Genomic DNA, 26038 nt, shown 5'->3' on the forward strand with positions numbered 1-26038 from the left:
GGGAAGGGGGCTTGTTCGTGAGCTGTTTTGGTGTTTGGTCGTGATTGGGGGTTGGATTTAGTTTGGGGGATGAAGAAACAAACGAAAAAAAAAACATTCGTCTGTGAAGAGAGACTTTTCGTGTATAATCTCGCGAATAAAGCGATATAAAAGTGTTGCTATGAGAGAGAGAGAACGAGGATCTCCAGATGATCGTATGCTCGTCATCTCCATTCATCGCACCACAACGGACGGATGGCAGGCGCGTAAAACAACATTAAAACATTCGACGAAACGGTATTTAGAGATGGTCGATTGAATAATGATTCAGAAGTAGTGGGAGACATAAAACGCACACACACACGCGTACACCTTTAACAAAGCGTGCAGACAATTTTATGCGGAAGGTAGGGATAGTGTCTCTACAAACATAACCAACCCACCCCCGGCGGGCTAATGATGTGGGGGTCCACGACATTTAGCGGGCGTTTGAAAATTGAGTATTGATGAGAAAGGAGAAGAATAAACGCCTTTCCTTCGACAAATACTGCCTTGTGTGTCGATGAGGAAGATTTGTGCGCCTTCCATGCCATGTACCCGTGTTTGCGGGTGGAGAGAGAGAGAGTTATGTGTCCATCTACCACCAAACCACTTCAACCTCGCTTCAACGCTTCCATTGACTGAATGGTGTGGACTATCGGTCAACGGATTCAGCGGGCTATCGTGGGTTTGCCATGACATTCCTGCCGCTGAATGGAATTCCGGAACGTGCGTGACGTTCGTTCCAGGAAGAACTCGTGATGATGGGTCCTTCACGCCCGCGTATTCCACCGCAGGCAGCAAAAGGGTAGGTGTGGGCCCTTTTTATAATACCCCAACTCGGTATGCAACACGGTGCTCCCCAAACATACAGATACAGCACGGGCTAGTGCTAAGGTCGCGTGGGAAAGTAGGCTCCAAGTGAAGACGCTACGCTTAGTCCCCTTGGGCAACAGACACACATGGATTGCGTCGGAAGTGTCAATTTCTGTCCAGGGAGTTCCAGACACCGAATCTTTCGAATGAATGCAATAAAAATGTTACAACGTAGCCACCAGTTGCGATATGTAGCATCAAAAGTGATAGAGAGGTGTTTTTTTTTTAATCCCGGGGAATGTGAGTGATTATAGCCCAAATATCGGGTGTCATTTTTACCACCATGTAAAGGCCGTCCAGTTTCTCTCAAATCATCTCCCTTAAAATCACCATTAATAAAACTGAGCCCTTACCAACAAAAGGTTCAGACACACACACACACACACACAAACGCGCGCGTATCAGATGTCTTGTCGGGTGAAGTTGTGACGTGACAATGTGTTTAAACTTATGTAGGCGTACGCAGTAGTTTGGCTGGCCGGTATGTCACACCTTTACATTGAGCGTGCGACAACCGATACGCACGGGGCAGCTGGGTATATGGGAAAATCAATATTTGTTGACAAGCAAAAAAAAACCCGTTTGATTGAAAAGCACTCAACATACATGGCGGTAGAATAGCAAAGAAGGTTGCCCGTTAGCTAGCTGAACCACTCCGAATGCAGCGATGGGATGCATTAATGCAGCTGAAGAAATGATATGCACGGTGATAATAATTATTACAACAAGCTGTGAAAGGTGTGGCTTAAATGCACAGTTCTACCTTTAAAAGGGGTCTAAATATGGTAGTTGTTCTTCTTTAATAAGGTTCTCGTTCTTCAAACTCTTCATTTATTCTGGATTTATGCTACAATATGAGTCGAAGCATTTTTATCTGTTCTTTGCTACAGCTCTATGTAGTTTTACATTGCCTCTTAATATCTTTTATGTTTCAAGATCACGTTATTAGAATTGCACGATAACTCATATTTATCAGTGATAGCAGAGTTTGAAGTCGTGTGTTTACAGAATTTATTGATATAAGGCAATAAATGAGCCAAGCTAAATGTTAAATGCTGTAAACATTTATCTACAAAAAAGGTAAGGTTAGATTACTTAAATCCTTATGGTAAATCCTCATTCTAATGATGTACAATTTATCTATAATTGTGTATTTCACTATATCTGAACGACCTGGACGCTGTTTCGTCCATAATTTATCCTGTCTCGGAGTGCAATTTGCAATATTAATCGTTCGTTTCTAATCTAAAGAAAAAAAAACTTGCGCAGACAACATAAACAATCCATTACGTTCCAAGGTTCTGTTTTTTACTACTTCCTCTCTGACGAGCAATAGGTAAAAACTAATTTCTCGTTGAACGTTTTTTCCCGAGTTGTTGTTGCGCAAACAGTTTCACCCCGTCCCGAGACGCGCATTCATCAATCGATGGAATGATGGAGTCAATTTTCCATCATTACCTATGACAAAACGAGGTTTCGTTTATGCTGAGAGAAACATGGCCTCGCTTAAAGTGACGTTGTGGACGATTTTTTGTGCGATTATCACCGTTTTCTGCTGTAGAGAACTCCAGCGGTGCCAGCGTTTAACTTGACGCAATCGTACGAGGTCCTCGCACTCCTCCTCAGAGCGTGGGAAAGTAGGTGCTGCAGGGTTCGAGCTACAGCAGTCGGAAATGTTTTCGATCGCTTCAGCTTCACCTGATCTGGTGGGTAGCAGTAGATGAAGATGTCGCACGAGAGTTCGATGAGTCCCGGTGGGAACCGAACGGGATGAACATGTTTCTATTAGAAGTTCGTAAAATCCGATATAAAATCATATGATCTCGCTGTTGGATCAACCGCCGGCTGGGGCTGACGGTAGACAAGATTTATCACATCCCGTTGCAGATGATTCACCACAGGTCTGTCTGGGCTTGTTGCTGACTTTGTTGGAGAGGAGCTAAACGTTTAGTTCGATCTCATAGAATCGATCAGATCGATATATGTCTTCCCGACAGGTGGAACGGTGGAACGCTAGTGGTGCAAAGTCGAGCAAAACGCAAAGCACAGAGATCTAAACAGACGAGATCCATTAGCGTTTTTGCTCTATCGCCTGCCCCTGAAACAGATCTACCTGCAAGAAGGAAGAAAGCGGAGGAATCGATTAAATGCCACGTCCGGTTATCTGAAGTGCTGCAAATCTTGCGTTAAGCACCCCGATATTGGTAGAAAAACGGTAGAGAGAAGGTAAGTCTTCCTGTCCTCCTCCAATATCTAGGTTAGTCCGACCGCCCGCGAGCGTGGTCCAACGTTGGTGGAGTCACCTTAGACCTTTTTCGCAGTTTGGAAAAAAAGGCACCACCATTAAATGAAAGACTTTCTCAGGGTCGAGTTTCCTCCATTTCCTGCAATGGTGTAATGTGGTTGGGTGTGAGTAAAGGGGCTTTGTTTTTCCTGCCGATCATCTTCCGCTGCTAGTTTCTCATCACGCATTGAGAGAGCTCTTCGCTCTCGGGCAAGAGGAGGTTTTTGGTTAACGCATCTCTGAAACAGAATTAAGTTTGCCGCGGAGTTAGTAAGGGCCTGGGAAATTGTAGCTCCAGCGGACAAAGGAAAACGACTCAATTTTTTTTTCGGAAAGACACCTTCGTAGACATCCGTGAGCGGCTTCAGCAAGGAGATGCTCTGGTACTAGCTAGCTGGTACTATATGGAGCGTATGGTTCTGGTCGGTCGGTCACGAAGCTCGGTTCACCTTATGGGAGAAACATGAGAAATACATGATCTGAAGATGTTCACACGGCTTTTTGAACCGCAAGTAGCAACCGGAATGGTGGTCGCTGTAAGTGGTCAAGGGCTGGGGCGACTGGGTTTTCGGCACAATCTGGCTACTCTCCGTGCGTTAGGGTCGTTGGTTAAGTGTGTATCGAGCGTCTTGGACGCAACAGTGGGACAGTGAGAGTACGATAAATGTGTGAGCAAAAGGAATGGTTCTGTTGGAAGGGAAACGATACATTAAAGATTACATCGGTCCCGCGGACTTCCGCGCCGGTCTGAAGATGAATCAGACGTTTGGATTGTTAATGGGTTGAAGGGTCTTGGGATATCAAATTTGTTGGGTGGTCTTCGAGGTCGTGTCACAGGTTGTGTGACATTAAAACTGTCGGATAAAATTTGTAACTGCTTAGATAATACTATCTTACGACCACGTTAGAGCGTAGACTAATGTGCTATTATGCATCTTCAGCGATCAATTAAAATCAAGCAAAGGTCATACATATACTCCTGCTGCAACAGCATGTCCACAAGCGAGTTCTAGCAATACTGCATCGTTACCGTTAGTACAGCTCAGTGGCGCATGTCTTCTCTCGGGCCCCAACAAAAGCCACTAACCCGTCGTGGGAACACTCCAACAGAAGAAAGATCATCGAAAGCGATGGAAAAAAGGTAAAAAAGGCACACACAAAACGGCACCTCATGTGAGAAAGGATAGTCGAGCTGACGGGCCTTTCTCCACAGACGGGGAACCAGAAACAGCACAGGCTGAAGTTTCGATCACGATCGCGATCATCAGCGTGCAGTGCCAGCATAGGCAAAGAAAGAAGTCGCTCTGCTTGGTGGTGTGCCGGGAGTTGCAGCAAGGGGGTGTGTTTTGGCGTTTCGCTGTTTAGAATGAGTAACTAGCAAAAGGCCAGACCTTATTACCCCCTTGGATGGGGGTGGTAGTATTGGTGTATCCACCTCCCTGCCGGAAAGATGCCTAACGAGGGAATCCCCAAACCAAACGTACCTTTGGCGGGCGTGAGACGATCCGCAGCAATTCTATACCAGCGCCAGGGACGGTGGGAATCGAGGAATGGACAGACATAAAACAATTTTAGAAAGACACCAAAACGATGCACATGCGAGGGAATGGGATGCAAGAGAGATCACCTACGAATACGTACCGCACCTTCCACGGCAGACATTAAAAATAAGGTAAGCGCACGCAGAGACAGCATAATGAAAGCGAGCAGATGGAACTCTGCTTGGCGCGGTGTGTCTATGGCTGTTTGTGGGTGAGCAGGGTAAGGTATGTTGGGTGAAGGGTACGGCCGGCCGTATCTTCGAAGCGCATCGGCACGGGATATGCGTGCATGCAGGTCGGTTTTATGCTCGGTATGCGCGAAAGAGAGCGAGCTCTACCAACAAGCGGTGCAAGCGAGACGGAAATGGCCGGCTGTGTGTGCTCGTGTTTCCGATTCCAGCAGCAGTTGGAGAAGCTTTTAAGGGAAGATCTCACATAAAATGTGCATAGAATAGGGGTGGGAAAGAGCGCATGCGAAAGAGAGAGAGAGAGCGAGAGTGAGTGAGTGAGAGGGCAAGCGCGCAACATATCGAATGGGCAGAAGCGAGAGAGTGATCTTTCGCAGTGAGGCGGCGAGTCGACATACGCAGGTCGTGCTCATCATAGCAGTCACTTCATCTCACGCCGTTCTCCGGTACGGACCTATTTCGTTTGTGTCTCCCGGTCCGCTTCGGGCTAGCAATCCAATCCGTCCTTCGATCGCGTTTCGAAGCTTGCGTCAGTAATCTCGTCTCGTTTGTGTTTAATCGTTCAAAAAGCGACAACACAAACAGTAGTGTAGTTAAAACGTACAATACTTTTAAGACGCTTAGCAAAAGTTTATTTATACGGGGCCGCTTCCCCACCGATCGCGATCATCGATAGATCAACAGTAGAAGGTGTGAGGTAGCAAAACAAAGCCTAAACAACTTCTCGCCCTCAGTTTTGCCCTGGTGTGTCTGTGCGTTGTTTTTCTTCCTCGGTGCAAGATATTTGGTGTGTTGCTCGCGTACACAGCGCGAGTCAGCGGAGAGCCAGCCAGGCACGTTACATTGTGTGGCGAGTAGGAAAGAGGGTGTGTGTAGTGCGTGTATCGGTGTGTGCCGAGTTTGAAACCGTGGGAAAAATCAGTGACGATCGCGAAATTCCGGTCCCGTGAAGAAGCGGTTAACAGGCGGCCTGAGTGAGAGAGAGAGAGAGAGAGAGAGAGAGAGAGAGAAAGATCAAGCGAGGCTCCCAGTTTACGTGAAAGGATAGCCACAACATCGGACGCATTAAAAATACGCAAAGGCCTGAGCGAGACAGCGCGAGTCAGCACGGTCGAAGAAGCGGAAAGTTGAAAGAAGCCAAAGTTCGCGTTCTTCGCGATCGCCAATTTCGCATTTTCGCGAACTTCTCACCCACCCCTCGTTTCACCTCGTGTGAGCCAGCCCAAAAATTTAGCTTTCTGTTTATGTGTGCAACCGTGTGCTTTCGGCTTAAGCGTGTGTTTGTGTGTTGTTTGCCAGCCTAGCGTTAGTGGCCGGGGCGTAAAAACATAAATAAATACGGACCGCTATAAAAGACTTTCGCGCAGAGAACGGAAACGGGTGAAAGTTTTTTTCAAGTTGCGTGTGGAGCACGGGTCTCATATTGCAGAGAGTAGGAACCCACTGTTCAGGTTTATTATGTGCGCAAAGTTTGCATAATTGAGACTGCCCTTGGATACCTGGTGAAGTAGTGAAGGGTGCAGTAGTAACGTTCCACTAGTAGACCGTTGTGTGCCGCCTCGCCAAGGGGTGGACGATATAGGCCTCTATATGGGTGTACTGAACGTGACCAGTTCCGGTGCCGCAATCGTCGAGTGCCAGCTACAGCAGCAGCAGCAGCAGAACAAGAAAAACGACACAATCTTCTCACCCATCAAGAACAAGATGAAGGTGCTGAAGAAGATTAAGAAACGCATGGGACTAGGTTAGTAGCATCTCGATCTTACGTACCATAAGTTAGGTAAATCGCTTCCAAACACTTACGCGACACTTTCGTCCGTTGCATGGCCGTTACAAGAGAGTCCTCGCTACCCTACCTCTAGGGTAAGATTTTTGGCGCTGCACTTGGGATAAAACACACACAACGCGGCAGCTGCACCATTTTCCAAACCCCTAAGCGCAACCGACGCGTAACCGTTTTGTAACGAACTTTTTGCTGCTCTTTCGCTTCTTCTCCCTCGTTGGAAAACCTTCACCATAGCAACAATATACACAGGAGGTTATCGTGTTGCGTCACAGTCGAGAGGACACATACACGGGAAAAAAGGGGGAAAACGGCGTCTACTCTGGCTCTGCTAATGCAAAACCTAAAGTAGACGGGTTTGTGTTTTAAAAATTATTATGATGGGTAGTGTGCCGTAACGGCTGCCAAAGAATAAAGGAAGCCATTCTCGGCCTGGCTAGCCATTCTTTCCACTGGGCAGTTTTTTAGGGTTGGCTGAACCTCCTCTGGCCATTCCGTGAGCACAAATCTCCATATTCCACTCCGTTGGTTTGAAACAAATAAAAATCGACCACCGTAACCACCTTCCGACCGATCAAGAGCGACAGCATGAAAGTATTCTTCCTGGAAAAAGTGGTAGCATACGCGTGCGTGTGATCTTTCAACCGTGATTCCTGCTTACTAAGATAACCCGATTGTGTGACGCCTGCCGTCGCCATCCTATCGGCAAATAATCAAAACCCCACCGGACAGTAATTAATTCCAGCCCTCAAGCTGCCCTTCCGCTTTGCCTCCGCGAACGGGGGGCGGGAAGATGTGTGGCATTACAACAATTTTCATTACTTCACTTAGCGTTTCACTTTGCTTTCCCACCGTCCGGGGACGACAGCGGCGTCAACTATCAGGGCCGGTTTATTTGGCGCCAGGTGGTTCTGCCACCGCGACCGAGTGTCCCGACGTGCCTTTTTTTGTTGTTGTTGTAATGCTCGACCATTTCTTTCACTGAAAGATGTATTTACTACGATCACGGCGGTGTACGATCAATTATTATTCCGTCTCCGGTCTCATTCCGGCACACGGCGGCTGGCGGTGGCTGACCATCATATGCAAGCAACGTCTGCCGTCGGCCTTGTCGCGACGTTAGATTTATTCGCTTTCGGTCGCACAATTATCATTGGCGGCGTCGCCGGGGTCGGAAAAACTGCATTTTCCATCCCCGCTGTAACAATATTGTCACACGTTGGGCTGAAGGGATTTTTTTTTTCGGGAGTTTCAGCTTACAGTAAAAATGCATTGCATTTCCCGTTGCCATTAGTTTCGTTTGTTGCCGCACAGGGACGCTGTCTTGGGATTTTCGTCCTCTTTTTTTTCATTCGCTCCCTTTTTTTCGTTACAAACGAAAAACTAGAACTTCTTCACGCCAAGCGAAGAACGCAGCCAGCTGTTTCTTCCATGCTTCCTTTCGTCCTTTCCATGGCGTGAGACGAATCGCGTGGCCCACCCCGAAACGTGAGACGAATCGGATGTTCTGCATTTCTTCTCTTAAGCTTAGGCGGGACACGGGCAAATCGGTCTCGAAAAGCGAAGGAATACACACAACTACGTGTGTGCGAGTCCTTGCCATTTTAGACAAAGAGCGATACGGCCATCTGGCCATTTTCTCGGGCCGATTTCCTTCGGGGATTTTGTGTATTTGTGGCGTGAAATGGAAAATAGAATCGGGAGACATGTCAAGGGGGAAAAACAGCAATCGTTGTGGGTGTAGTTTGCCGATTATGAATTGTGAGGGTGGTTGGAAGGATTTTCGTTCCCCCTTTTTACGTGCGCGACAAATACGCCGCCAGCAGGCCAGATGTGCTGTTTTCCAAGCGTTTATAATTAAAAGTAAATCCTCTTGGACATTACGACGAGGGAGTAATGGAGAAAATATTTATTATAAAAAGTTCGATTTATTTACGAAAAATAAGTTGCTTCGTCGTATCCTTGCGCTGTGCTTCTGTCGCTGAAATGATTTCAACAGGATACGGGAATCGAGAGGGAATTGGAGGGAAAATAAATAGGGGATGTTTCCAGGAGCTGCATGTTGAGCTGCAGCTGTCGGAAGAGGAGGCACCAGAAGGCATAAGGAAACGGGAACGGAAGGAAACTCTTAAGACTGTATTGTATGGTGGTATACCCCCACAGCGAGAGCTGCGTCGCTTCCGTTGATCGACATCGCTTTAATTGATCGGCACCGTGTGCAGCGAGACGCAAGCGTCCGCCAGACCAATGCACGACAATCGCTGCCGGAATGTGTGCGTGTGTGTGTGCCATATACGAACCAGCAGGTAAAGGGAAGAAATGGTAATTTCAAGTGCAGTCTCAAGTGCACCAATTTGTTGTCCCGAAAAAAAGGGTTAATCATCATCATCATCGTGTCGTCGTTGTCGGCGTCCCATGTGCTCACCGTTACGTTTAAACGCACGGCTTGGAATACCGGATGTCGCCTGTTGGCGGGCAATGTCACCGTGCACACCGACACCGTCGAACTCCGCACACATGATGGAATTCTGCTTCGGCACGATGGCACACACCAACCCGGCATTATAGCGCGCGTTATTAGCTGCGGCAGAAGCCCGGGTCGGAAGTCCCATTTCCGATGATGCATTTTTTTGTTCGTCATACTTTTTGAACTCATTTTCTCCTTCGCATCGATTTTCTCTCTTCTCCGTCGTTCCACATTTCTTGTTGAAGGTGTGTTTTTGTTTCGGGACGTACCGAGCGTTCCATTTTACCACCGTTTAATGGACATCCGGTTCCGGTGCCACCGGTAGCGCACCGGAAGGCCGCGGTAAACGTGTGCCCACACCTGCCGGTAGCTTTGCCTCCCTGTTTCGTGACTCGTTGTCGGTAGGGATTGGGAACAGATTTAGTGTGTATTTATTTTTAACGAACGCACCAGCTGTGCGGCATCATCTTGAGCGCGTGTTTTACTGATCGATCACCGTTTGTGTTTCTCTCGCCCTCTCTCTTTCTCTTCAGCAACGAGAAGTGCATCGTCCTGTCCCGGTCCCAACAATCTGCCCCCGCTACAGTTCCACAGCGTGCACGGTGACAACATTCGGATCTCGCGCGAAGGTACCGTCGCCAAGCGGTACGAATCGTTCTGCAAGGGCATCACCTTCAGCGCACGGCCGGTGCGCGTGAACGAGCGCGTATGCGTCAAATTCCTGGACATCTCAAACAACTGGAGCGGTGTGATTCGGTTCGGCTTTACTTGCAACGATCCGTCCTCGCTGCGCGGTAACCTGCCAAAGTATGCCTGCCCGGACCTGACGAACAAACCCGGCTTCTGGGCGAAGGCACTGAACGAACGGTACTGCTACCGGGGCAATGTGCTGTTCTACTACGTCACGCCGTCGGGTGATGTACATTTCGGCATCAACGGCGAGGAGAAGGGCGTGTTCATTACCGATGTGGATGCACGCGGACCGCTGTGGGCCGTGATCGATGTGTACGGCAACTCGACCGCGATCGAGTTCCTCGACTCGCGCATCTACATGTTCCAGGCCCAGCAGCAGCAACATCAACACCAACAGCAGCAACACCAGCAGCAACAGCATCATGGCGCTCATCCACACGCGCAAAGCCAAACGCGACGACCGACGGAACCGGAAATCGGTATGCCACAGATGGAATCGCTCAGCATTAACCAGCACAACCATCAGCTGATGGAGGAGCGCCCGGTGACTTGCGGTGCCCTGAGTCCCTCCACCTCCGTACGCTACCACAGTCCAGCGCCGGGACTGTTGCCACTGCCCTTCCATCCGGTACGTGGTCGTAACATTAAGTTTTCCGCTGACCGGTACGTGGCGACCCGTGCCGACACCGAGTTCTGCCAAGGGTACGTGTTCTCGCCCCGACCGGTCAAGATCGGCGAACGGTTGATCATTCAGATCCTTAAGACGGACTCGATCTTCGTGGGTTCGTTAGCGCTGGGCCTGACGTCCTGTGATCCGGCCAGTCTGCAGCTGAACGATCTGCCCGACGATTCGGACATGCTGCTTGATCGGCCAGAGTACTGGGTGGTGAGCAAGGACGTTGCGTCTACGCTGGTACGAGGCGATGAGCTGTGCTTCAACATCACCGTCAACGGGGAGGTGCAGATCAGCAAGAACGGTGGTGCACCGTCGGTCATTATGCACATCGACCAGTCGTTGCAGCTGTGGGCCTTCCTGGATGTGTACGGTTCTACGCAGAGTGTGCGTCTGTTCACGCTTCCGCCTACGCCGGTGCCTTCGTCGTGCGCCACCAGCATGTACATGGCCCGGTCACATTCGTCGCTGGCAGCCGCCACTAGTCAATCGGTTCGCAGCCTGCATCAGGAGCAACAGGTGATGGCGGAATCCGCCTCCATGGCAACCGGCAGCTGTCGGACGCTTGCCGGTGGTTCTTCGACGAGCGCCCTGGTTCAGCAGGCGACGGCCAATACCGCTGCTACCGCATCCGTGCGTCCCGACATGATCCAGATCAACCCGGGCGGTACGGTGCTAGTCGTCAATCTGCCTCCAGCCGACGTTCTCAGCCAGCAGCAGCAGCAGCAGCATCAACAATCGTCCCAAACGCAGGCACAAGCCACGCTCGTGACGCGCGGTATGACCACTTCCGCTTCCACATTGTCCGTCCCACTGTCGACACTTTCGCTCTCGTCGCATACTGGCTCGACGGGAACGGCCAGCGAGCTGATGGCCACCAACAACAACAGCAACAACTACGCTGCTAGCAATTCTTCTGCCTACCCTGAGGTAAGTGTCTTACGCACACACACAAGCAACACCTTTGCTGCTGGAAAGGGTTTAACTAACGGACGCATTGCTTTTCCTTTCCACATTACAGTCACTGTCCAACTACAACAACGCAGCCAACTACTCGACTGCAGCCCTCGCCGCCAACGGCATCTACAGCTCGACCAACTGTGTCGATTGCACGATCTGCTTCGAGAAACCGATCGATTCGGTGCTGTACATGTGCGGCCATATGTGCATGTGCTACGATTGCGCGATCAAGCAGTGGCGTGGCATCGGCGGTGGACACTGCCCGCTGTGCCGGGCCGTGATTCGCGATGTCATCCGCACGTACAAGTCGTAGACGCCAGGTGAAAACATACCGATGGGGGCATAGCCAAAGAAACCGAAAAATGGACCGTGTGGATTACCCGTGCGTGTACTCCACGCGCCAAACAAATGTGATTAAGCAGGCAGTGCATAACAGTTGTGATTTGAAGGAAGAGGAAGAGCAAAACAAGAAAGAAGGGCGATCGTCGGTTAGCGAGGAGTTCCAGTTGTTGTTGATGTTTGTTGTAGGAAGTAACGGTTGGGAAGTAACGTTATTCCGTCACCGTTTGTTGCGAACCGGTCCTCCAGCGCATCCCTCCAACGCCCATAGCGGTGGGGACATAAATTAACACTGATAGTTTATCGGTTGCAAGATAAACTATTGAGTAGTCAAAATTTATAGCAGAACAAGTCACACGCACACTGGCGCAGTGGATGCGAGTTTCTTTTGGGGCACTGAAGTTAGGCTTTTGGTTAGGTTAGCAAACAAACCGCAAGCGTTCGTTATGGACCGAACTGGAACGGAACGGTGTACGGAGGCGGAACGCGCGGTGATGGTAGACGATGATGCGATGTGATGATGGTAGCCAAAAACAAAAACAAAATAACCGAAATGAGGAATGCAGTAGAAAGTATGTTTACCGAATGCAGCAACACAATTGACTAGTGTGTAAGAAAACCCGTACGGCGGAGAAAAACGGCCGGTGGGAGTGAATTGAGTTAGAGAGCGAAAACCAAAACCGAGTGTAACGGAAGGGAAGGCATTTCATTGCATTTACACGAAGCAGTTGTGGGAAGGGGCGCGTTAGCCATGCGTCAGTCAATAATCGAACGAGGCCAGTTATTGCTTGGTGGGTTTGTTTTAAACCCCTAACACTCTAGTTTACAAAATAGTCAATTCGACACCTATATCCTCCAGATCAGTGGCAATTCCTATGACCGATGTCGGGACTGTTAATGGCCACTAAAATGAGAGAACGAGAGAGAGAGAGAGAGGGGAACAAGTTTGCCAAAAAAAAAGGAAACAAATGTCGCTTCCAGATAGGATGCGCTGCTTCGTACAGGAGTACATAATCGTGAAAAAAGGTTAGCTCGATCGATAGGGCAATAAGTACACAAACTGACAAGGTCGAGTTGTTGTTAGGTTTCCGAATAGCTCTCTCTTGCTTCATTACCTCGTGTACAGTGTATGATAGTGTAAAACGGATTTTTTTAAAGCATTGGTTTTTTTTTTTCCACAATAATTCAAGCGACGATGGGCCGATAGGTAGGAGCTCTGTCCCGAATGCACTCACGGAGCGTGATCGCGCTTCGTTCGGTGCACTGTTCTAGTTGCAAACGTGCCGAACGTGCTATCGGTTCAATAATTTATTTTCTAGTCAAATAGTCAAAGCAATGGCATTCGGATTACGAGCATACAATTATATAGTTGTGTACGGAAATGGAATGAGGAAAAGAAATATTAAAAAAGCGAAAACGCGACTATTATTTAAACCAGCAATCGATTTTGAGTTTAATTTTATTTTAACCTGAAAGCACACGTCTCATAGCTAGCTATTTTTGGTTGGTTCTACTTCCGTTCGATACTTTTGTGCGCCAGGCAATCATAGTGGGCAATAATCGGTTGGATTTGTTCCTGGAGCTCGGGGTCCAGGATCCATGCTCTGGAGCTGGAATTGAACATAGCTGCCAAACACTTAGCACGGGGTGGGCAGAAAAGAAAAATGGACGCTTGGTCAGTCAGTAGTAGTGAGAAGGCGGAAGGTGCGGGAATAGCCGGCAGATGTAAGATAAGATGGGCTAACTGCTTGTGCGTTCGGTACAGTCTTTAAAGATAATTTATTGCTACATAGGTTGGCGCAGGCGGTATGATTCAACTGTACATTTTGTCCCTTTGTTGTTTTCTCATTGTTTTGTGACGCTACTACCTAAAGAAATGCAAAACAAATATGAACAAACAGAAACCTTCAATAAGAAATACAGAACTAACTTGAAAAACAATTCAAACGCACTTGATTCTTTGATTTATGCTTCATTTTACCACACTTTTCAGGACATATGTTTCGGATGATCGTTTGTATCCTTAGTAAAAATAAAATTATTGACCAATTTGTTTTCAATTGCCGTAAACACTTATTGATAACCAGTTTCATTTATTTAAACAGCGGTGCGCTAGAATGATTCCTTGCTCACAATGTACAGTACACCTTTTTGTTGGGGGGGAAACATTGAGAAAGTAAAAATGAATGTAGATGGCCGGCCCTGGAGAGTTGAACCGTGTGCGGAGTGTTCGATGGAGCCTCTTAACGAGCGGCTAAGCGACTCGGTATCATTGAAAGGTGATTTGAACAGAACATGGACGATGGTGTGTAAGAAAATGAAATCAACGTGTTCACTCTTCTTCGTATGCTTCCCTGCTTTTCCTTCCCTTCCCCTTCTTTTTGCCCCCCCCCCTTTCCTTACAAGCGGGAACCGTTAGGTGGTTTCACTGCCGGCTAGTTTTATCTCAACAAAGTTTGTTAGTTCATATTTCATAGTTTGCATCTTAATTACACTACCGATCATTAGTTAAATTGTTCAACGCGTTACTAGTGCTGTTTCCGTGTCTGTTTTGCTTGTTTGTTTGTTTGTTTGTTCTGCCTATGTATATGTGTATATATATCTTTCATTTGTTTCACATCATGCATTTATATATAAGTTCGTCTTTTCGGGACGTCTGTTAATCGGTCATCACTATCCGGCCCGCTCAGCACGCGATCGCTACCATGGTAGGACGATCGAGCACGAGACGATGGCCCTAGTTGCTAATACTTTGGTGGGAGAGAATATTTCTTTGTCTGTACCTTTGCCTTTCCGTATCGCCCTTATGCATCCCCAAATTCTTAAATCTCAATCTCAATTTAACGCTACTTTATACACAGGTACATTTAAAAACAGATTTTCTTTTTGTCTCGACTTTTACAGCAACAGTGGGGTATTTGTTGAACGTTCAGACTTCTCCGCTGCAGCTGGGTATCTCTAGGTATAATGCTTATGCCCTCACTGGCTCCACGCACCGACCGCAGTCGAGGTGTTCGATTCTTTACCAAATGGTGCACAAAAAAACAACCATGCATGCAAATGGTGTGAATTGAGTGAGCAAAGTTAAAACTGAGGGAAAGACAACGTGACACGAACTCGTTGCACAGCGCAAGCAGTCATCCATCCAGGTGCTGCTGGCAATCGGTAATTGACAGAATGATTTCCTTTTTTTTGGTTTGGTAGTATGTAATGTGATGCGATCGTTTTGGGGGTGGGGAAACAACAAAAATAGTTTGGTTGGGGAAAAAAATGTGCGGCGAGAGCGAGAATGGGGGAGTAAAACGCATCACCAACATTACCCAATTCAGTACAATGTATAACAGTTTTAAAGGTTTACGCTAGAAAAATAGAGCTCATTTGAGGTGTTGGTTTCACAGGCAATACTGGCTTCGTTTTTGATTGTTTTTTTTTGTAGTTGTGTGTAACGATGAAGCGATCATCGATCGTTTTGATTGTGTTGGGCTTTTGTTTCTACGTCGTATTGGGGTGATGGTGGGTAGCAGTAGTCGACACAACAATTCCAGTTTGATTGTGGCTTTTCCGAAGAGAAATGCGATGAATGATGGAATAATAGACACCTTGCAAGAGTAATGAGTATGTGTAATGTTAGTATAACTTTTCAGATAACGGTTTTTGTGGGAAAATCCACTTTATTTTGTCCTGCTTGTTGCACATACACTTCGGTGCGAAATGTGCGCCTCAAAGTATGCAATGTCCTCTGATGAGTAAACGAAGCGGCAATCGCTTTATCGATCGAATTTCGACTCAAGCAGCAAGGATTTTAAATTAAAATCAATTAATCCAAATGAGTGTTTCTCGCAGTGCTAGGTATGTTAGTGAGTTGTGCGTCCTTCCAACAAATGCAAAAAGGGGTAAAATGGGTAAGGTAGCATTTAGTTGTGGATGTTTTCGTTCTCTCCATAAACTGTAGACACTTAATGCAGCTCTAGGTATGTATAGTTTCGTTTTCGTAACGGGTTAAGTTTTTTATCCACCGTCAAACGGTGGGCAAGCAGTTGAGGAGTGAAGTGTATCGTTGAATCGTGTTCAACTGCCGGCTATAAACAGTATCACGCCGATCACATCGCTACCGGTAGGCTATCCTCCCATTTACTCTACCTATAACGCCCTGGTTCTAGTAGCTGAACGATAGTATAGAAGCGTCAGAGCAAATGTCTGCACGACATCCGCTGTACACTCGAGAGTGAGCTAAGTATACGACTACACTAAGGAACACTGTCATGCAAATCGTCGTGTCCAAATATCTTTGAGCTCCAGTGGCATTGAGTGTGAGAGAGTGTACACTTTTCCGTACGATACACACACACACACATGCATAATCGAGGAGATACATCCATACAAGAGACACTAATAAACGGATAGGAGATTCGCCTCGCCTCGCGTTTGGCCGCACGCCCTCGCGTATCAAAGGGTACGGAAAGAACAGTCCGAGATGGATGTGCTTGGTGTGAGTGGTTTTAAAATGTTTTTTTCCGCTCGCCTTCCGCTTTACAATTTGGCTGTTTTTATTTTTTCACTCGTCGTCACCTTATGCTAATTAATTTTAAAATTGCTAATTAATTTAAAATGCTTCCACATTCCTTTCGCCACGTTCACTCATCTCTCCCACTAGCGAACTCGTCCATTCATTCTGCGCTAGTCTACTTACGATTTCGTACTGGCCATGGGGGGGTTCGTTCCCTACCGGGTTTTGTTTGACTTATTGGTAGTTTTTGGTGTTTTGTTAGTTACCTTTCTTACAATGCTTCAATGCGTATTTTGTTAAATGCCTTTTTCTTTTGCCTTTGCTTTCTGCGCCAGATGATACAGCACACATCAGCATCTAGAGAGCCACCACAAAGAGAACTAAACGATGGAATGCTAATACTGGTTTCATATATTGGTTAGTTAACGTGCAGTACTGTACATGGCTAGTTTCGTTGCGAAAAGGGGGTAAACTTAAACTTCGATAGCGCTTTAACTCTCCTTTGGTGATGAATGTAGTTACTGATAGCTGCCGGTGAAAAACATAACTGAGCGTTGATGGCGTAAGCGTGAAGATGCGACACGAAGATCTTCCGTAAAATTATGAATTGATTTGAAATAATGTATGATTCATGCCGTTTTTGCCTTTTACAAAGTCCCTATGTTTCTCTACTAATCGAAACTACTACCTGTAAACGATTGTCTATTGTCAACTAAGCTGTGTTTTACATCCACACCCCGTTCACCGAGACTGAGCGATTAAAATGCGATGGAAGTGAATGAATGTTAGATAACGAAAGGATGAGATTCGTTTACGATAAGATTGCTTACACCCTACACTCGAGATAGCAGCTACAGCTAGCAATGGGTATGCCAGTTTGATTAGTCAAAGTGTGTGTGCCTATACTTAAGCGCCCGCATCTAAGTCATCCTAGAGACTACTGCTCGCTGCTAACGTTATTATTGTAACCCGGTGCCGACCGGTGTCGGTAAGTGCAACGATCGTACCCTACCAAATCCTGGTGCTGACCCTCTTCATCGGTGCAAGAACAAAGAACCCAAAGCGATTTACAATACAAACTATATAAAAACATGTTTATTAAAAACATTTTTTCCCGCGTTTTTGTCCGTTGCCACTGTGGCACGATCACGGTTCGTTAGTGTTTGTCGGTTTGTTTGTTTGCGCCTCCTGCCCTCTCTCTTAGCATCTTATCAACATAACGTTATTGCTTTCGTAGATGTACTGGAACGTGATATGGACCGGAGCAATACGGTGGCAACCGTCCGGATGCAGCTGGACGGGACGCCCCCTTCGCCTATCGCCTCCTACTCGGGGAGGATTCTTGGAATCGAGTGCAAGCATTGGAAGAATCGGATTATTTACTCGCCCCCAACACCGGAGCGCCCAGTAGAGACCTTAAGTTCCTGCTAGTTGTTGATGGGTTGTTAGATTTCTGAACAAACTTAACCACGCTCACACCAGGAGCCTATCCGTCCACGCGGGAGTTTCCGAGGGCACTGATCCTTGGCGGGATGTGTCGAGCATCATCCATCCTGCCCTTAGATCAGGTCCTCCTGCCTGCCTTAGAGATGGATTAACGCAAACCGGTCTAGATCGGGTTTGCGCAAGCCCGCGTAGACACTTTCGGCCGACGGTCATCAAAGACAGTCGAACATTTGCAGGGACTTCGTGACGACGTCATCCTTCAGGCATGCCTCGAGAAATTCCTCGATCGTGATGATACCGTCCTGGTTCAGGTCTAGCTTTGCAAACACTTTATCAACCTGAAAGTAGAGGGCAAGCGGTGTCAGAATGGAGGAAGGAAAGATATCGATCGACATGCACTACCTGTTCCCGGGCCTTCCGGTCATCGTCTGGTTGGTGTGGTCGCCGTCCCATCAGTTCGTGTACGGCTGACACAATTTCTCCCAATTCTCCTCGGCTAATGCAACCGTCGCCGTTGATATCGTACAATCGGAACGTCCATCGTAGCCGCTCGTAAACGGAACCACGTAGAAGAGTAGACAGGGTGACGAGAAGATCCTGTGAATGGAAATAAATGGGGTGTAAAAAGCATCTATTAGCGTCCATTGGAATGTAGTAGTGTCTCATAATTGTTTCATAAAATGGCACTCTAAACTTGAATTGAATTTGAGACAGTCCATGTGGCAAATTGAGATAGAGGCATGGTTCTCAACTAAATAATAAAAAGAAACAATTGTACGAATCTTGATGCTCTAAAATATAAATCGTAACATGCCTCGATGGCAAAATTGATAGGCAGGCTAATGATACGAATTAAATAGCTCATTCCCGCCTGTTTGATTAATGCAGATGCTTGTTAATCAAACTATTCGTTCCCAATAAATGGCCACGATTGCTAGCATAACACTCAGACTCAGCCTCAAGTGCTTCTGCTACACGGCGCACAAATTGCAATTAAGCATGCAAACGTGATGATCGCGGCCCTTTCAGCTAGCGCTTTTGTATTCATTAATATTCGCCACCGGAACCCGTACATGGAGAGTACGGCGCTACGGTCACCATCGCGGAAGTGACTTAAGTGGCGTTAATGATATTCATTCGCAAATAAATAATAAAACTCAGCGATGAAAGTGAGAAGCAGCAAACAACCGACAAATCGTAAGGAGGCACAAAAACAAACAGCCAGCCCGAGATCGAGGGCAAGCAAAACTGTCCGGCAGCGAGTTTGCAAGAGAACCAACCGCAACAAGGGGTAGAAAACTAATTACGCTTATAATTATGGGGCGGGAAAACTAGCTACGGGTGCTCACTCTCTCTCTCTCTCTCTCATCTCTCTCCCGCAACCACTAGCTCGCTTTCGCTCTCTTTCGCTTCCGGTTGAGTTTGATGGTTGGTGAACCTTCCGTTAGAACCTACGCCGTAAGGACGAGGCCAATTCCCAGCGGGCTCCTTACCGTCATCGCTAACCACCAGCCGAGGACGGGTACGATGAGAGAGCTACAATAATTTAATTTTCAAACCCATCCCGTCCCGGAACGTGGGCCCGGGCCCCCGAAAACTGAACGTGCGGCTAAACGTACGGCTGAATAATTAATTGGTGTTAATAGCCGAGTCACTTAAATCGAACTTTACGTTTCATCAGTTCCCGGTGCCCCGTTCGGCTCGTGTGCACGGTCACACGCACTTCCGGATCTAAGCGACGCGTCAACAGCCGGCCCGAGCTGGTCCATTCACAAACGACAACGTCAACAACCTTCTTGGGGTGGGGAGGCGTGTTGCGTGTTTTGGCGTAATTTTGCGTCCTGCAAGAATTGGAGCTCATCTTTCGCTGGCGGCGTTAAAGCCTGTGCTCGTGAATGCCTGAAAGCGCATCGGGTTACCGTTGCGTGTGGAAAAGGATTGGGGAGCTGTGTCGTGCTGACGATCGATGGATTTAGAGCGTGGGAAAGCGGCAAGCACACATTAACGCTAACGGTACACGTTTGCGGTGGCACTTACCCGGAAGGTAATGGATCCATTGCAGTTGACATCGAACGCTTTGAACACATAGTGCGCGTAAAGGCTGGAATCTGCAAGGGAAGATGAGAGGTTCGCATGAAATGCATAGGAAAAATATGAATTATGAAGTATGGAACTTACTTCCATGTGGGAAGAATTTCGCATAAATATCCTTGAAGCTATCTTCGTGCACAACCCCGTCTGGACATTCCTGCAAGAAGGATTTAGAATTTGAATTTGAAGAAGCATATGATTATAATTATTATGTCTTGTCTCGATGCTGCTCTGATTGGTGTAGCCTGAAAGTATGCAATCTCTTTTTTATGCTCTTTAACGTGAGGAAGCGAATAGCTTCTGTTTTATGTGTGTTAATTGTTTAATCCCGGACCTTTACGGGTTACCGGGGTGTTAACAACGTTACAACAGTTAACTATAAATTACAATATCTGCAGGATAATCTTTCAAAAGACTGACGCCAAGTAAAGTCAATGTGTAACTCAAATTAAAAGTTAAAGAGTTGAAATCTGTGAGGACCTATTACCTATTGCAATAATCAGTCAAAAAACTGTAGTGATGACCTTCAGAGCGGATAAAGGACATGGTCCCTCCCTCCCTCTCATTAGGGCGCTACTCTCGAACCCATCTCCACTTACCGTTTTGAAGCCTCTGTACATGACCCGTATCTCCTGGCGGGTGAACTTTGTCAGTCGGCAAAGATCCTCTAGTGCGACCGGTATCGGTTTCGGTGCCCGGGCAGGCTCTAGCTCGTACACCACCTCCTCAATCGGACTGTCCGGTGGGGTAGCCATCTTTTCATTGACCTTAAACGGAGCGACCGCAGGAGCGAAGTTTCCGGATGCGCTTCCAGTTCACCAGGGTACCGGTCGAGATAGTTTTCAGTGTGGGAGTTTGGGAGAAATTGTTCAAACTTGTCAGCCGATTTTGCACCGTTTTGCTTCGACTTGTGTGTGGTTTTTAGTTGACCAACGGGCACGGTACGGGCAACCAGCTTACAGGCTCTGTGGTTTGCTTGTATTAACCGTTGCTCGAAGTGCGAATTTACAGCTTGCTTCCGGTTCGGGTGGGTAAAAAAGCGCGCATGATGTGAAGAGGATGGAAACTTTCTCCCTGTTAGTAGCGCGGGCAAATTTTTTTCTGCTGTGTATCGTAAATGTATTAAAATTGAACTGAACTGTGTTAAGTTTAAGTTTCGAACTGTCAAACTTGTCTCGATCAGGATGGTAACACGGGCGAATGGCACTATCGGATGAAGTTGTTTCAATGTATTTCCTTCACGACGTACAATGTGCCGGGTTCAGATTTTTACGGAACTTTTCTACAGCTTATGATATGATTTGCAGCATGAGATTCCGTTGCTTTCGTTAAGAAACAATTTTACTTGATGCATTATTGAAGCATGACTTCACAACTTCATCGAATGAATGATCGCTGTAGCTCTGAAATGGGAGAAAAGGAGAAGGGAGTGATTAGTTTCAAAACCTTACCGTATCATAAACATGTACTAAACACACCTCAAATAGTGCACATATTTTGCTTTAATAAGCGCATGACCGCAAATTATACTAAATGAACGTTTTGCGCCAGATTGAAATAATGACCGTCGCCAACCCATCGTACCACTCGCAATGCAAGCTAATTACGATGGGGAGGCTTCTAATATCTCGGGGAAATTAGAATTTATGAAAATGATTAAATCCGATTGCCAGCCCAGGCTGGCTTCTCCGACTGTGCACGATGGTGGTAGTTCCTGCGAGAAGTCGTTGGCCCGGCAGCTGCCTTCAAGTATCTTGCCTCGCTCGGCACGAAGAAATAGGGACGCACCGTGGGGAGATTAAATGGGAAATCGAGTTCACTTAAACCAGGAGAAGATTTATTAAGGCAAAAGCTCATCAAAACGTAAAGAACTGGCAGGGGTTGGCCGAAGGTTCTGTGCCGGGATTCGTCTACAGCGTCCTACCTACGTCTTAAAGTGGGCCATTAAAGTTGACGCTGGGGATTGAAGCATGTTTGGCAGACGGTTGGCAAAAAAAAAACCCCGGCAAATGTACTTAACCGTGGCCAGTAACATTGGCCCGTAGCGTAGAATTACATACTAGCTTTTTTAATGTGTTCTACATCGTTGGAGAACACGAGAAGGGATGGAGCTGCAAAGTTGTTTGGATCGTTTGCCAACATAAAAGCGATCTTTCAGTCAAACGATGTGGAAACACAGGTTTCTGGGACCAGCTCTAAAGCATCGGAGCTATTCATATTGCCCATAGCATATACATCACGCACGTACACACTCATACGAACGTCCAACAAAGCAAGGAAGAGTGTAACCGGGCCAGCACTATTTTGGAAAGTTTCCAACGTTCCCATTTTCATTTCGCGAACTTTTCCGCATCGCGGGCGAGGTGTCGGCATAGCTACAGAAGCGGAAGCGGTGCCAGCCGGCTGTCCTTCAGCGGCAGAAGTTCTCGCTTGACGAGGCACAAAATCAGACAACCTTTCCCGCTGGGTTCTGCACGGCGGCGGCAGGCCAAAACACAAGCCACAAATCTACCGTTTCGCCTCTTGCAAAGCGTCGAGCTTATTGATCGTTCGTGCACAGCGTTTGCCGTGGACCAACCGGAACAATGTATGTATGTGTCCGACCGTTTTGTCCTTTCCCGAAAACACAGGCCCAGAGTGTGGGCGAATGGTTTCGAGAGCTTGATTTTAATTGCAAACATCGACAACCGCCATGTGTAGTCTATGGCCTCGTGGTCGTTCTGCACACACGTACACCACGCGCCATCGCAGGGTTGAGACAGGAAGGAGAGTAGGTGCAGCGACTTGACAAGGGTCGAGCCTTTTGTGGGTCCTCATCGCAAAACCACACACACGCACCACAAACCATGACCGGAGAGTGAGAGCTGCGGCCAGTTCTAATTTCAGTGCTAGTTATGCATAGGGACGTGATAACAACATACCAAACGAACCAAACAGATTTAGCCATTTATCATGGTTGGATGAATGTCGGGATCGCACGGCTGCCAGTGCTCTGTTGCACTACGAATGCGCCTACGTGATCGGGCACAGCGGGATGATCTGTGTTACGCAACTGCACCGTTCGATATGACCACACTCGTTATCGGAGTCGACCGCAAGCTGGCAACCAACGGGATTCTCTCTCTCTCGCTCTCTGCCAGCGAAAGCACCGATGTTAACGACGATGGTGGAAGTGAGTTACATGGAATTGCATAGCCACTTGTCCCGATGGCTTTGAAGAGGTAGACAGCTAATGAGCGATTGCTTTGACTATTGAAGCGGCTAGTCGAAGCGCAACATTCAATAATTGGATCTTTAAACACTGATTTATGGAGCCGATTAGGATGAATTAATTAGCTTAACGAAGGCATTTTCCAACCAAACCACGGTCACTTCATTAACACTCCTAATCTTTACCTTGGAGGGTGTGTGCCAAGGGTTTGTGTTTAAAATACTGCAAATTCTAATCTGGGGCAGTCATTACTTCTTCTTAGGGGCTAATTAGAATGCTTGAATTGCCGGTTACATTGCCTGAATTTATGCAATTTATTGTACGTCTGTTGCTATGGCAAGTCTTTTGGCAACCACTAACGAGCTTTTAAAGAGGTTTAAAGTGTTTAAAACCGATTTCCATCAGGAGTGTTGAAGTAAACTCACGTAAATTAAAATATTTTAAGATTATTAATAGCGAAGCACTTTTCACAGCTATTAAATTGCTTCTAGGACGTCATAATGTTTTCAAGCTCTATTTACCAAGTTGAAACATCGAATATGAATAGCTTCGTTTAACACTGTACACGACATTTCGATAACATTGATTACATCAAATCGGCGTACTTTCTCCACAGTACCACAACCAACCTCCTCATTGTTTTGCTTGCTCTGTGTGTGCTCCTACTAAATTATTCCGAAGGGAAAACTATAGATCTCAATTAGCCCCGAAGTTGGCATTTCCAATTGTTGGCCAGTCCCACACACATACCGACATTTTGGGAACGTAATAGCGTTTGTTCGGCGTTAAAATTTCCACTTGCACCGCACGTGGGCAATTTTGGAAATTCACCGGTGCCGAAACCTTTTGCACCGTTTTCATATTTTCCCTGCAAACGAACAAAATCTAATTACCGTTTCGCTCGTGCTTGCCGGGCAGTAAATGGCTGCAGTAGGGAAGCTTGAAAACCAATCACGGAATCATTTGCTGTAAGAAAATTTTGCAACAGAAGGTAGCCTAGGGAAAGCTTGGAAAGGCAAAAAATGCGTTAAAATAGAGAAAAGGAAAGTGAGCGTTTGAAAATTGAAAATCAAGTTAAACGAACGTTTCATTTGATTATCACCGAACCATTTGTGCCGGTGGTAAAGGTTCACTCGCACACAGCTTGGTGTTTTAATTTTCATCACTCAAGCACACCGAATGGCGATGGACGGTACTGTGGGTTGCAGTGGGCGCGATTTCCAGGGACGGCACTGTTGTTGGCACTAAATGCCATCGGAAAAATGCGCTGTTGACAGGCTTGCTAGCAGCAGATCGATAATCGAATACACGCACCGGAATGGAAGGGCCGACCGTTTATCGTGCCGTGCCGTTGGTGGTAAAAATTGAGTAACAAATTGCATTACACTTTGCTGAAAGGAAATGGAAAATGCGTTCCTTAAGCGGTGCTGTACGAAGGGTGTTAACTGCCCTTAGCACGTGCAGCAGGGTGCTTCCCATGTGAAAGATCAAATGGGAATTAACTTGAATTGGCTAGTAATCAAAACGGTGTTGATAGAATTATTTCAATCAATGGGTTTGAAGGATTTTTTTAAGAGAAAAAGAATTTTTTCCAATGTTTTTTAACGATTGAATAGCTACAAAAATGACAATTGCATACATTTAGGCTTCAGTGAGAATTTTTCGTTACATTATTTTTGAAATAAAGGATTTTGTTTTTATGAACAAAATTGTTAACATCAACACCCATTCGAACGGCTACCATCGTATCAGATTCAGAAGTAATTAAAATTTATGTTTTACACTCCCATAGCCACTCATACATGCATGTGCAGCTCCCTAATGATGCAGACTGAATTAAAAAGCATTCGCTCTAATGACTGTGTTCTGTATGCATGACAACCTTATTGTTTTACTGCCTTTTTTGTTGCCTTCCATTTTCTTTCCGTAGCCTGTGTTAAGCCAGGCTAAGAGCTTTCTACGAGCGGACAAACTTCCTGTGCCACTCGTCATTTGGATGAAAATTTTATGCCCACCTTACTGTTGCGTCACCGTACATTAAAACATTCACCAAATGGCACCCGATGTGACACGAAAATATGCACCTAGGTGTGTACTTCACGCTCGCATTCATATGTGTCAGTGATTTCTCCACAATCCTCCATGTCGTCCGTTACCTTGCCACCGCCTTTTTCCGGACCACCGAATCGACGAACAGCAAATGGACATGTACAATTGGCACCATTGCGAACGTGCAAGGATGGGGAGCGGGCTGCTAGGGTAGGTAGAGCGGATGGTAGTTTGGACACCATTTGCCATGTTCCGGTTGTTAATGCTTGTGGATCGGTTTCGGCTCAAGTTTCATCCGAAACGATGGTGACACACGTGAGGCAACACGCGGAATGTTTGCTGTGCGCATCATGTGATTTGTGTTCTGGGACATTCAACGGGGGGTGGGCAAACATAAAGCTCCTGGTCTGGTCTCGTTCCTGTTACGAAACGAGTGAATCGTACGGATTTTTGGGAGTGCCAGGTTGAGTGCATCTCTCGAAAATTTGAATGGACGCAAGGTTTTCCGCTGACGGAACCGGATGGCACAAAAAAAAAGGTTGTATTTCCATAAATGTGCAGCGTGCAGCCCCGGGCATGTTTTGCACTTGATTAAGACGGACTACGACGAAAGGTGCGCGCTTGTGATGTGCCCGAGTCGGAGTGCTGTGATGGTTCCCGTTGGTGCACGCACTTTCCCGGCAGCAGATGGCCAGCTTACTTGCTATTCAAATAACAGTCCACAAAACGGGAAGCGGATTTGTAGGAATGATGTCGTAATCACTCTCGTGACAGTGATGTATGAGATTTGGCCAGGACTCGCCGGCACTAACGAGAACGAATGCCACACAGAAAAGTGTCTCTCGAGTGAAGGTAACAAGCGTGGCATCCGATATCTTTTGCACAGAAATGGAAGTCAATGCAAACCGGGGT

At 46.9% G+C, this 26038-nt stretch overlaps 2 protein-coding genes across 7 annotated transcripts in view; one reads left to right on the forward strand and one right to left on the reverse strand.

Moving 5' to 3' along the window:
• Positions 1-13763, forward strand: part of LOC118505492 (protein neuralized) — a 41156-nt gene extending 27393 nt beyond the window's left edge. Inside the window, exons 1-3 of one of the 2 annotated variants that reach the window (XM_036041346.1) lie at positions 5256-6651; positions 9691-11453; positions 11545-13763. In XM_036041346.1, the coding sequence (XP_035897239.1) occupies positions 6498-6651; positions 9691-11453; positions 11545-11796 (2169 nt within the window). In that variant the 5' untranslated portion in view covers positions 5256-6497 and the 3' untranslated portion in view covers positions 11797-13763. Of the gene's footprint in view, positions 1-5255; positions 6652-9690; positions 11454-11544 lie in introns of those variants that run through there. The other variant, XM_036041347.1, reaches the window with a different exon arrangement.
• A 108-nt stretch (positions 13764-13871) lies between these two features.
• The window catches only part of LOC118505495 (Kv channel-interacting protein 1), a 30664-nt gene continuing 18497 nt past the window's right edge, over positions 13872-26038 (reverse strand). For all 5 annotated transcript variants that reach the window (XM_036041355.1, XM_036041352.1, XM_036041350.1 and 2 more), the window contains 5 exons: positions 20466-21269; positions 19954-20023; positions 19813-19883; positions 18178-18372; positions 13872-18113 (listed from right to left, as the gene is read on the reverse strand). In XM_036041355.1, coding sequence (XP_035897248.1) covers positions 17988-18113; positions 18178-18372; positions 19813-19883; positions 19954-20023; positions 20466-20621 — 618 coding nt within the window. In that variant the 5' untranslated portion in view covers positions 20622-21269 and the 3' untranslated portion in view covers positions 13872-17987. The remainder of the gene's footprint in view (positions 18114-18177; positions 18373-19812; positions 19884-19953; positions 20024-20465; positions 21270-26038) is intronic.

Source organism: Anopheles stephensi, chromosome 2 (genome assembly GCF_013141755.1).
Source record: "Anopheles stephensi strain Indian chromosome 2, UCI_ANSTEP_V1.0, whole genome shotgun sequence".
Lineage (NCBI taxonomy): Eukaryota > Metazoa > Arthropoda > Insecta > Diptera > Culicidae > Anopheles > Anopheles stephensi.